Source organism: Stegodyphus dumicola, chromosome 12 (genome assembly GCF_044657685.1).
Source record: "Stegodyphus dumicola isolate Sdum_Otavi_A_Nest chromosome 12, ASM4465768v1".
Taxonomy (NCBI): domain Eukaryota; kingdom Metazoa; phylum Arthropoda; class Arachnida; order Araneae; family Eresidae; genus Stegodyphus; species Stegodyphus dumicola.
In genome coordinates, this window is record NC_140779.1 from 107,519,873 (window position 1) to 107,532,361 (window position 12,489).

Here is a 12,489-nt window from a genome sequence, read left to right on the forward strand (position 1 = left end):
ACGATGAAACTATTCGTGAGTATGTTCGTTGTAAGAACTTGCGTAGGACAACGTCTTATATGTTCTTCAGGCCTAATCATAGCAAAATCTCTCACTTTTTGAATGATGTTTTAAATCATTACCGTTACCGTTAAATGACATGCAACCGTTTGACATACGTAGGACAGGCATGTAACCATGGTGGTTTGACCCGTTGCTGAATGGCTCGAGTCCCTTTGCGGGTGTAAAGAAAAAGGCCATCGTATGGCGAAAAAAGAGAGGTAACGTATAAAGGTCATTCAATGGGGTTTATTGATTTCATTAAATTCAAAATAGGAACATAAGTACTAACAAAAGCAGTAAAAGTATTAAAAGAAAAAAAAATGTAAAACAGTTCCAAAACTGCCGCAATTGACTTAAAGTACACTGGTGTGCAAAAATTAAGGACGAAGTCGAAAAATTAGCATATCAGCTGAACGAAGAGGCAGAGCGGACAGAAAGACCAATCAGGAGATTAAGTAAGGTGATGTCCGGTAGCACATGCGCAGATATGCAGGTAGACGTAACTGAGTAGTATAAAGCATGTTGTCGGTGTAAGATCAGTATTTCTGGCAAAGAGATTGCACGCCGTATAGCAGTTAAAATCACACCGAGTTGCTGCCTCAGCGAATAATCAATCTTTTAGACGACATCTGGATGCTTTTACCCGAGGTCGAATCATTGGGAAGTTGGAGGAAGGCCGCAGTGTGATAAGTGTGGCTGCAGAGTTCGGAATTGCTCACAGCATCGTTTCACGACTTTGGAGACAATTTCAAACTACAGGAACAGCTATCCGAGGGTTTAGTAGTGGTCGTCCACGAGGAACCACACCCGCAGATGACCGATATATTGCCTTACAGGCCAGTAGAAACAGGTGACAGACAGCGGGAGAAATCGCTAGACACAGGCGACTGGACGACCGATATCGCGTTTTACCGTGGCCAGAAGACTGCACGGTGGTGGTCTGTTTGCACGACGCCCTGTACGGTGTGTACCTCTAACGCCTGCCCATCGGAGAAGGCGTTCTCTGTGGTGCCGGGAACACCGGAATTGGAGAGACAATGAATGGGGATCAGTACTCTTTACAGACGAGAGCAGATTCAGTCTGAGTAGCGATTCTCATCACATACTCATCTGGAGAGAGCGGGGAAGCCGCAATCATCCCTCGAACATCATTGAAAAGGACAGGTATGGAGGTGGCGGTGTTCTCGTTTGGGGAGGCATCATGCTTGGTAGTCGTACAGACCTTCACATCTTCGACGCAGGTTCAGTCAACGGGACCCGTTATTGTAACGAGATTCTTCTTCCATATGTTCGTCTTTTTATAGGCGCTATGGGTCCGCAGTTCCTTTTCATGGACGACAATGCACCATGTCATCGCACAGTAGCTGCCGAACAGCTCTTAGAGAGTGAGGATATTGAACGTATGGATTGGCCGGCACGATCTCCGGATCTCAATCCCATCGAGCATGTATGGGATTTTCTAGGCAGACGCTTGGCAGCTCGTACCTTACCACCAGTAACGATTCCGGAGCTTCGATTGGCGCTGGGCCGATTCCGGAGCTTCGAAGACGAATGGGCAGCAATGCCTCAACAACTCATTGACACCCTCATTCTCAGCATGGGCAGACGCTGTGAAACCTGCCTAGCAGTCAGGGGAGATCATATCCCCTATTAAAGACCGGATGTTTCTTGCTGGACACCCATCACAGGGATGTTTCGGCCTTCAGCTACTCCATGCTACTTTTTCAATAAAGCTTCTTTTTATCCCTCTGATTTCTCTTTTAGTAAGTGTTGCTTACATTACTCATGTCCTTACGTATTGGGGATCTTACGGTATTAAATGTGTTGATTTGGAAAGCTTTTGTACAAAGTTATATTGAAAAAACCGTCTCGTCCTTAATTTTTGCACACCAGTGTATGAAGGGAATTTAAGGAAAATTAAATTGAAATTATCAAATAAATAAAATAAAAAAATTAAGAAAAATGTAGTATGAAAGCAATTATAATTAAACAAGAAGGCTAAAACGTTAAGCTACGGGACTTCGTAAATTTTTAATTCTTCTTCTTTGCGATCATTAGAGCTGGTTGCCTGCTTATATCATGCGCGTATTTCTCGTGATTGGTCAGAAAAATAATGCTTTTGCGTAACTTGCACATATTCATTCATTCTAGAATTTGCGTAGCTCTGCATGCACATAACCGTGGTGTGATATTTTTGCTGTCGTGTGAAATATCTTATTTCCTCTCGTATTCCCTCTTAGCGGTTTAAGTCTAGGTTTAGAAAATTAAAAAAAAAAAATCGCATAAGTTAACTTACACCAAAACCGCAATCCAAATCTAAAACTCCGCTGAACCATTTAACTGCAAATCCACTCAAGAACTAGCAGAAACGCCCTTCTTCGTCCGAGTTCTCATAGCAGCTCCGCATTTCGCACTCCGTTTTAAAAGTCACACAGAAATTCCAAAAGTACACTTCAATCCTCATAAACACACCCGTGAACAAAAGACTCGTTAACAACTCCAACATCGCACCTTTTAATACTAAATTTACTTTCCACACAATCTAAAATACGCGACTGAAATCTTCCCACCACGTCTATCATTGGAACATAGGCCATTTCAAAACACGCACGATACGAAGCAGCGAGCAATTAAACCACTCCAAGAGAAGATTTTTCAACGTCAACAGGGTTGCCATGTAACACGCAATCGCGCCAAAATTCAGCGCAGAACACATATCGCCACATTTGGTGAAATTAAGACGCATATAAGAGTAGAGCCTTATTTTTTCCTAAGGAGTGTTAAAACTTTCCCAAATGTAAGCGTAGGTATTGGGAACCTGTATTAAAATTTACATTTAATTTTTTGTCCAATTTTTTAAAATTTTAATTGACATTGTCAAAACGAATATTCTCGCCATCTAAAGCACTTCTGTAATTATAAGTTCATGACTACCACAAATGATGCAAAAATAAAGGTCGACTAAGGAATTTTAACCCGGATAAATGGGTGAGGATATATACTATATATATACACTTTTGGTACTGACGATTGCAATAAAACTGGGAGGTGCGCAACTAGATATTATGACATATCATACAATATTTCAGCGTTCTATTGTTAATTGTTTTTCAGTTATGCGAGACACGTACGTACGTACGTACGTACAGACGTCACGAAAAAAATCCATTTTTAATCTGTTTCTAACTCTGTTTTGGAATAAAGAATATTTTATTCTGTCCATACGTACAAATGTCACGCAAAGAAATAATCAAATTGGATCCTGGAACGGTCAAAATGAGTATTTCCGTTCAGATCTGATAACCGAAATTTTTTAGGATTACAATTCTTCCTTTACTTCGCACAAGGAAGTTAAAAGTTGTAAAATACTCGAGGAAATACGGTATGTTAAATCACTCCTAACTAATTTATAAAATAAATTTCGAAGAATTTCAGCATTGTTTTGGATTAAGTATAAGATAATATTCTTCAATTATTACATGTTATTGAATAAGCAGTCATTCTGCCATTCATGTTGAATCATTTTATTAATTATTTAATTAATATTAAGTATATATTTAAGATATGCAGCTGTGGTTTTATGAAGAAGAGTCTGGTGAAGTAATTTGGGAATGTGAATCAAGATTTTCTTCTAACGATGTGTTCAAGAACGTGGCATTGTCATGCCGTGTGCCAAGATACCATGATATTAATATACGAAGTTATAGAGATATCTTCATTCAATTTAGAGATGGAAACAGAATTGGAACTCCTCGTTGTTTTCGTTATCTGCCAATAAACAAAGGTACGCAAAATAAGATTTTTATATGACGCAATATACACTGTTTAAAAATTTATTGAAAAATTTCTTTCCATATTCAGCTCATTTATTTAATTTAAATAATCCCTCCCTGCTTTATTTCAATTAAGTTTAATGAATTAGATGAGCTTGAAATGAAAACTAATCTTTCATTCTAACACTTTACTTTTTCCTCTTGATTTACAGCGCGAACTGCCTCAAAGATTGATCAGATATTATTTATTCACTTTTATTGTGCTGCTGAAAAACTAATCCACTATTGTTTTCAAATTTATTCATTCAGTAATTGTTAGGCTTTAAAATTAATTAAATACCGTATACGCTCACGTAGTGTCCGCATTTTTTTAATTAAAATTACATCACTAAAATGCAGGTACGGACAATTACACGGGTCGTTCAAATGTCGCGCTTTTTCTCGTGAGTAATTTTGTGTATAAATTTCACTTCAAACAGCCCTTTAAGTTGTAAGTGGAAGAAAATGGCATAAATAATAAAAGTATCAAATTTAAAGTTGTCTAATAGCTACCTAAAATTTACAAACTCACTTTTCCCATCCACATATATAATATAAATTACTCCGTTTACCAACACATCCACGTCGTTGAGTTACCAACACATCCACGTCGACCGGACCATGCTCTGGTACCATTGCAGCGCCATGCAGTGTCAGTCGGCGCATAATTAGTTCGCATAATTAGCACAATATACAGGTACAAATTAACCAACACTTACACAAATTAAATAAACTTTGGTTCTTTTATTATCTTGCACACATTATTTAATAAAAAAAAATCTGTTCTGACGCATAGGATGAAAATCCATTTCTTTTATCATTCGCCGCAACCAGCTTCACTAGCCTTAAATTACGATGTAGGAACATCTTCTTCTTGTGCCGCAGCAAGCGCTCTTTTGGCACATTTCCCGTGATACTGCGTACCCTTGCGCACGCATATCACGAACATACGCAACTACTTTTTTTTTTCCCTCTAAGTTCGGAAACTTAACATTTCGAACCACGAAACGCACGTCTTGTTTTGTTCATTGCCGCCAGTTGATTACGCTGTTTGCTCCAATTGCGCACAAACTTTTCGTAAACCTTATATACTCTTACCGCTGCTCTTTTTCCAATTTCCTGCACAAATTATACTACTTTCAGTTTAAAAGCCACTGTATATTCCCATTCCAAGCCCGTTACGTGCTAACTGCCACTAATTCCAAATGATACTATGAATAAAAAGACAAAGCTTGAAATATGCGAGTGCTTCAAGGAGAAAAGAGGGGAAATTAATTTCATTACAAAACAGTATCACGCAGCATCTGCATTTACACCGCCGGACATCTATCGAACTAGCTCAACGCCTGCTGTATCTGAAGACTAAAATTGCACCTTCACGAGATTTTTTTATCTCAATTACGAACTTTCTCACGTTAGGGTAGAAAAAGATATGCCTTTTTCATACGAGTTCTACACAGGATGTGGTTTTTATAACCCGGATGCCTGCTGACAAATGTTTCTAACACCTGAGTCTACAAAACAGTATTCCATAGAAGTCAGTGTAGTGAAAACCTGTTTGCACTGCCTTCCTTTATTATCGCGTCTGCCGAGTGGATTGCTGGCGCCGATATTTTGACTGAATAACAGCTGCACCAGAATGTAAATAAAGTCTCTGCTTTCCCTCCTGGCGCCAACCAGAGACAAAAAAAAAAAAAAAAAAAAAAAAAAAAAGAAAGAAAGAAAAAAAAGGAAAAAAAAAAAAAAAATGCATATTCTTATTAACTAAAGGGGAAAAGTAATGTTAAAAAATATATACTTTAAAGTAAGAAATTCTTTAGTTTTGGGGGTGCGAACATTGTGCGGGTCACTTTTTGTTTACATAAATTTTATCTGTAAAGTTTGGGTGTGGACATTACAAGAGCGTATACGGTATGTATAATTCATAAGTCTCATAAAAATCAATGACAATTTTCAAAGCAATATTATTATTAGTAGTATTATTTTGAGCTCTAGTGTTAATTCAACTATTATCTTATTCCCATTTTTAAAAATTATTCATTTTCAACAGTGGCACACCTAGAGGAGGGGGAGAGAAGTCTGCCCCGGGCTGCACATTTTGGGGGTGAAGGTTTTCGCGTGAAACATTTACAGGGGTTTGTCATATGGATCATCAAGGCAAATAAAAATAATAACAGTTTAAATTGCTAAACGGAATTAAAATTGGAGGGAAAAAATATTTTTATTCTATAGAAATATTCAAAGAATTCTGCACAAGATTTTAACAGCTACATATTCTTGTTGTTATATATTTTTTTTTTATTCCGTCGAAACTTTTGAATGAAAATTATGAATATCAACTAAATTATGATCACGGTGACATTAATAACGCAGAACTCGTCGTTAAGAGAGAAATATTTTAGGAGATTTATTTTCCTTATTATGTGTGGTTCTTTTGAATTTTTGCAGTTTATTCTAAAATACAGTCTCCAGAATAAAATTCCAAATATTGCAATAGTGGTATTGCGAACTTTCTTCACAATTGCTGTAAGTGCTGCTAGTTGTGAGAAGAGTTTTTTACATAAAAATAACTTAAGGAGTATTTTAGAACCATCAATGTTTACTCTTTGTATTATGGCAACTAGGAATAATCAAGTAGACTTTTACAATGTCATCGATGATTTTGAAAACAGAAAAAAAAAACAAGCAAAATAATAATATAGTTTAAAAAATATCGGAATTAAAGTTTTTTCACATTCAATTCCACATAAAATGTTCCACAATAAAATTAAAATTTCAAAAAAAAAAAAAAAAAAATCCACATAAAGTTTTCGGATCCCTTATGAAGTTTCAAAGTCTCTCCCTATTGGAAACTGATTAATCTTTTGGTAAACGTTAAGGCGACTCGTTTTGTCTTAAGCCCAACAATGACTTGAGAAGGGTGTAAAAGACCCTTTATTTGAAACTTAAAAAGATGAACAAAAGGTACACCTGATGCTTACAAGTCTGCTGGCATTTATGGCGAGAAACTCAAAATAGAAAATCAAATGTAAAGCTAAATTTGAATAACTGATAGGCAAAGGTTACGCAGAGATAATTAATGCGAAGTTGGCTCGGACTTCAACGGCGTGAATTTAACTATCGACAAGCATAATGCAGGCCGAAGACGGGAACTCTTATATTAGAATAGAAAAACTAATAACATGGCCTTGTTGAAGCAGAACACGCTTTGTTTTAGCAATCTCAAACCCTCACTTAAATACACCTGAACTCATTTGCATTCTGGTGGCAAAATGGAAAGAGAGAAGTAGTAGTATAGATTCAAAACAAAATAACTGGTTATTTAAATTAAAGAAATTTCATACCCTATATTTCATTCTCCAGTTTTTTAGTTATTTTTTTATATTAATAGAGACCGCCTCGGGCATCAAAATAAGGGATCGCCCGGGCGGCAAGAACTCTAGCTATGTCACTGATTGCTAGTACTTTTTTAATTCTTCACATATCGCTAACATACCTTTTCAAATTTAGGTTTACAGTGAATCCATCAAAACTGGAAACGTTACCGCGTTAAACAAAAATAATTAATGAAGCAATCTCTTTCTAGATTCGAGTGTTGTTCGTCGAAAGAAATTTCGAATCGGAGCAACTGACTTTAGCAATACTGAAGGTAAGTGTATTTTAATATTTCTGAAATCCTCAATAATTATAGGCGAAATTCAGCCTCCGCTTGGATACGTGCTTTAAAAAATAAATGAATGATCTGTATTGCTCAAGAACAGATTTTCTGTTTCATTCGTCCTATACACTGCAGATATTTAGCACCAAGTACTGAAAAAACATTTTAAACGAGAAACAAAACAAAGACAAACAAGTATATAAATACTTTACAATATTTTCCCTTTAAATGCAAGTTTCGACCCATAAGCATTACAAGTGGAAAGACCACTGAACGTGAATATTTAATGCGGTTTTCCTTTCTAATAGAGATTCAAAATAGGCCATTTTATGAAATCGAGAGAGCTACGCATGAAGCGAACAAAGACATGATAAGCATTTTTGTTGTTATATTATGGAAAATTCTGCTTCATTTACCAAACATAATGTGTGGCACAAACTTCTTGATTAAATTAACACTTTCATCTCATTGAGTGAGGAATACCATCGACAAGAAAAGCTATTCTGAGTGCTGTAAACAAATTGTGCTATATTTCGTAAAAAAAATGCTGTAGTAGAATTAGCCAGTTGCACTTTGTTTATGTTACGCGCTTATGTGCTTGAGTTTGCACTGACGCTAGATATTTTATTTCATCATTGCAATTAGTTTGTTTATTTCCAGTTAAATTAAGTAGTATATTTACTAGTAAACATTGTTGTTGTTGTTGTGAATAATCTCGATTGTCTGATATCAGAGCAAGCCCATGAAATTCATCGCGGTAAGGGGGAAAGATTGTGCCTGCCGTTGGCAACAGCCTTGGGCACCATGTAACTGACAGTATGATTTTGTTCAGTTCCACCGTCAATTTTGAAGGACAGCATCTCGGGGGAAGAGGAGCGGGCGGTGGTGGAACGAGGAGAGGGGCCTCCTACCTATCTTCCCCTACCCTCAATCTCTCGAGAGGACGTTCGGCTCGCAGCATATTTACAGTGCCTCTATGCCGCACAGACACTACACATTTACAAATATCCATATCTTCTCCGGGTTCAAGCCGGGTCCTTGGGTACGGCAGTCAGAATCATTAACCACTATCCCGTTGGGACGGCACTAAGTAAATATTCTTAATGCAACTTATAAAGGTTTAGACTAGAAGAAATAAACTCTTTTCAGAGTTTCGCACAAATTAAAATTCGAACAGAATACTGAAATACTAAGAATAATATTGACTACTTACAATGTTAAAAGAGTATGTTTTGAAGATAACATAGCTGAGTTACAAATATTCTGTTTGTGATTCTTTCGTAACATAAGAAAAGTCAGGGGGATAATGAAGTTCTTCCCAATTATATCTTAGCATATCCCATGCCAACAATCGCCATAATTGTATGTGTATGTGTTGCTTAAGAGCGTTCAAACTTGTATCAAGCATAGGAATAAAATTTCTCTCCTTGATGTATTCCCACAATTACTAACCATAAGGTGTTGAATTCGGAGTTTTAGGTCATCAGGATTCTGCAGCATCTTCTGATGTCTTGAAAGGTCAATCCAATAGGAGGCAAATGTTCGTCTATACTGTCTTCTATAACATTAGTAAACTCTGAATCCCTAAGAACCGAATAAGCAAACGCGTGAAACTCGCTATGATATGAATCGCTGATGTGAATGGGAGATTTAAAACGTAGAGAACAAATCCAGCTTTAAAGTTCGGAATATATTTATACCAATGCCAGATATTTGTCCACTAAGCCATTAATCTTGATCTTGCTTCCCAACACTTAACAATAGAATTAAAAGATAATAGTGCAGTGCGTTCGTTAGTATGCTCCTTATCCATGGACTGTCTATAATTACAAAGAGTACAGACTGAAGAGTCCTTAAGTCGAATTTTAAAAAGATGGGCATTCAGCCAATCGTGACCAGTCAAAAGAAGAAATAACGCCACGGCTGCAGGACGAGGAAATTCTGGAATACCTGGCTTTGAACTAGTGAGACACTCCCAGGCCTTTCTCTTAGCTTCATTTGATAGACAGGAGGCAAACCTCCTCTTAAATTCTAATTTAATTAGGAGTTTTGCAGAATTAAAAATATGATTATTAGTGGTTTGTAGAATAGTATTTCCTTTCTTTGCCAGGAAATCGGCTCTTTCATTGCTCTCGATGCTACAATGAGCAGAAATCCACTGCAAGATAATTGACAATAACAGCCCGAGGGAAATTACTCTTCCCACTGGTTTATAGAATGCAAAATAGATGCAAAAATTCCTGCACCAGCTCCAGTACCTCGCTCAATCATGGATCCATCGGTGTAAATATGGGTCCAGAGGTTACTGGGATATCTTCTCTCAATAGTTTCATAAGCAATGGCTCTGATGTGGGTAGTGGGCATCTCATTCTTGTCAGTTTTCTCGTCAAGTTCAAGATATACACATAAGTCACCGTATTCAAGAGGACACAAAAGTACAGTCATTACATTCATTTCTCGAACAAGATCTAGGTCTTTTGCTAATTGATAACCAATTTGATTACAACCCACTCGTGTCTTTAAATTTCGATCATTGTTAAAATTGTAATTCCACCAATATTTATTATTTGGGAGCCTGCAAAGCTTTTGAATGTCATGCATGACAGCAGACATATTGGTTAACGCTTCCATAGTCGCTATTGGTGGGGATTTAATTGAACCTGTTATTAGGCTGAGAGATTGGTTTTGTAATCTTGCCAAAATGTCGACTGTATCGATGGAAGGAGTCACCAAAACTTCGTTGCAGTAATGAAATAATGGTTGAATGTACATTTTATATGTATTTATTAAAGTTTCTCTGTTACACCCCCATCGGCAGTTCGCCAGCCGTTTCAGAACTGGAAGTCTCCTTTCAGCTTTTTTTTTACCTTTAGAGAAGAAATATGTTCATTCCAATTCAGATGTGAATCAAGTTTGCATCCTAAATAGGTAACGTTATTACTAACAGAGATTACTAGAACCACTATAAAGGAGGTGGGGTAAATAGTGCTGTCTATTCAACTTAAAAGATTGGCAATTACTTTTGTCTAGGTTTAAAATCATGTTATTATTCCTGCACCAAAGTTCTAATCTCCCCAAAGCATCACTGAGATTAACATTCAGGGTTTTCGGTCGATTCTTCGGAGCACAGTTCCAGAAGACTAGATTGTCAGCGAACAGTGTAGTCTTAACTGCAGGGTCAGGCATCGGAATATCAGGCAAATCGTTATATAAACATTAAATGATAAGGGGTTAATTACAGCGTCCTGAGGGAGACCAGCCTCTGTCTGTCTAAAAAGGGACATTCTCTGGCCATAGCGAACCCTAATAAATCTTTGGTTGATTAAATGTTTTATCCAGGCCAGCATTTTGCCCTCTACACCAAGGGCATGAAGGTTTTCAATAAGCTTTTAGCGACAGATTCTGTCATGGGCCCACAAAAAGTGCCAGGGTGGACTTACGTTTATCTAGGGAGTCCTTTACGTCTTGGCTAAAATAAATAACTTGCTAAATAAGTCCTAAAACCGGCCCGTGGAAGAGATAATAAATTATTATACTCCAAAACCCACCTCAATCTTGACGTAATCATGCGCTCTATGACCTTAGCCGAGATACAAGTAAAGGAAATAGGTCTGTAATTATTAATTTGATGACTAGGTTTATTCTTCTTTAAAATAGGAATAACAACGGCTTTCAGCCAAGTAGAGGAAACGCCGCTGTGCCAGCTTTTGTTCAGTAGCGCAAGAAGAGCCAAACGAAAAGTGGGTTCCATATTCTTCAAAAAGTCGGCATGGATGTTATCCGGTCCTGGGCTTTTGCCGCACTTTAACAGACAAATGGCTTCATTCAGTTCCGCCGCGATAAAACTGGAGTAGAAGACCGAATGTCTTGGATTATTTTTTGTATGAGAGACTTTACATTTTATCTAGTATGGCGTTGGTTCTTTTTTAAATTTGGCATTGGTTCTCTTTTGTTCCACTAGTAAGGAATCAGCAAAAACGTGGATCCCAAGTGACAAAATAAAAGGATTTAAGCCCTTCAAACATTTCAGCGAACTTATTGAACACAGGAGCGTTTCAATGCATATTGTTGCATTTGCAAAGAACCATGAAATTATAGATCAATGGAAGCAAATGACTGACTAAAAATGGCCTGTGCATTTAATCGTTTCGGACAGCTTAATCTTCTCCAGAGGGCTGGGTCATATATGTCTCGCGCATTCATTACATTAAATAAGGTTAAATTTTACAAATTTAGTTACATATTATTACAAATTTATAGAGATTAGTTTACTATAGAGATTTAGAGTTTGTCTCTTAATGCGAACCAGAAAATGGCAGACCCAGATGACTTTTCTTGTTCCTTACTGCTTGAATCGTTGATTAAATGGCTTTAGTACAAAAAAAAAAAAAAAAAAAAAAAAACAATTAGTCTGTATAACACTCTGAAAGGAATAAAAAATGTGTTGCCGTCAGACTAATTTTATTACAAAAACTACGCAGTCCTGAAGAAAGTTTTTGAGATTCTCTGACCCAATTATACCCTCATGCCGCACATGGCACTCTACATTTATAAACATCCATGCTTTCTCCGGGGTTCGAGCCCGTGCCCTTCGATACGGCAGTTAAAGTCGCTAACTCGGTTGGGCGGCCTCTGCATTCAGTCTATTAGGAACTCGAACACACGCAACAATATTGATTTAATTTTGGCTTGAAAACAATTCAGTGGAGAAACTTACTTTCTTTTTTACGTTTCTTAAATCTGGAACAATAATAATAATATGCTAATATACTTAAACATATAGGAGTTTATATTATCGCAAAATGAAAAACTTAATTATTGAAGAATTTAATGTATAAGCAACCATAAAAACTGAATAAAAATAACATCCTCAAATTCTCATAAAACAGTGCTCAGTTACAGTAAGGGTTAGCTAAAGTAATATTATATAATGGAAATTAAGAAATTTGGCGTAACATTAATCTTTAATGCCAAAGT

General features: G+C 36.9%; 1 protein-coding gene across 1 annotated transcript in view; it reads left to right on the forward strand.

Annotated features, from left to right (window-relative positions):
- Positions 1-12,489, forward strand: part of LOC118183540 (transcription factor p65-like) — an 82,974-nt gene that overhangs the window by 47,068 nt on the left and 23,417 nt on the right. The window contains exons 7-8 of the mRNA XM_085806759.1: positions 3,605-3,826; positions 7,441-7,503. Coding sequence (XP_085662885.1) covers positions 3,605-3,826; positions 7,441-7,503 — 285 coding nt within the window. The remainder of the gene's footprint in view (positions 1-3,604; positions 3,827-7,440; positions 7,504-12,489) is intronic.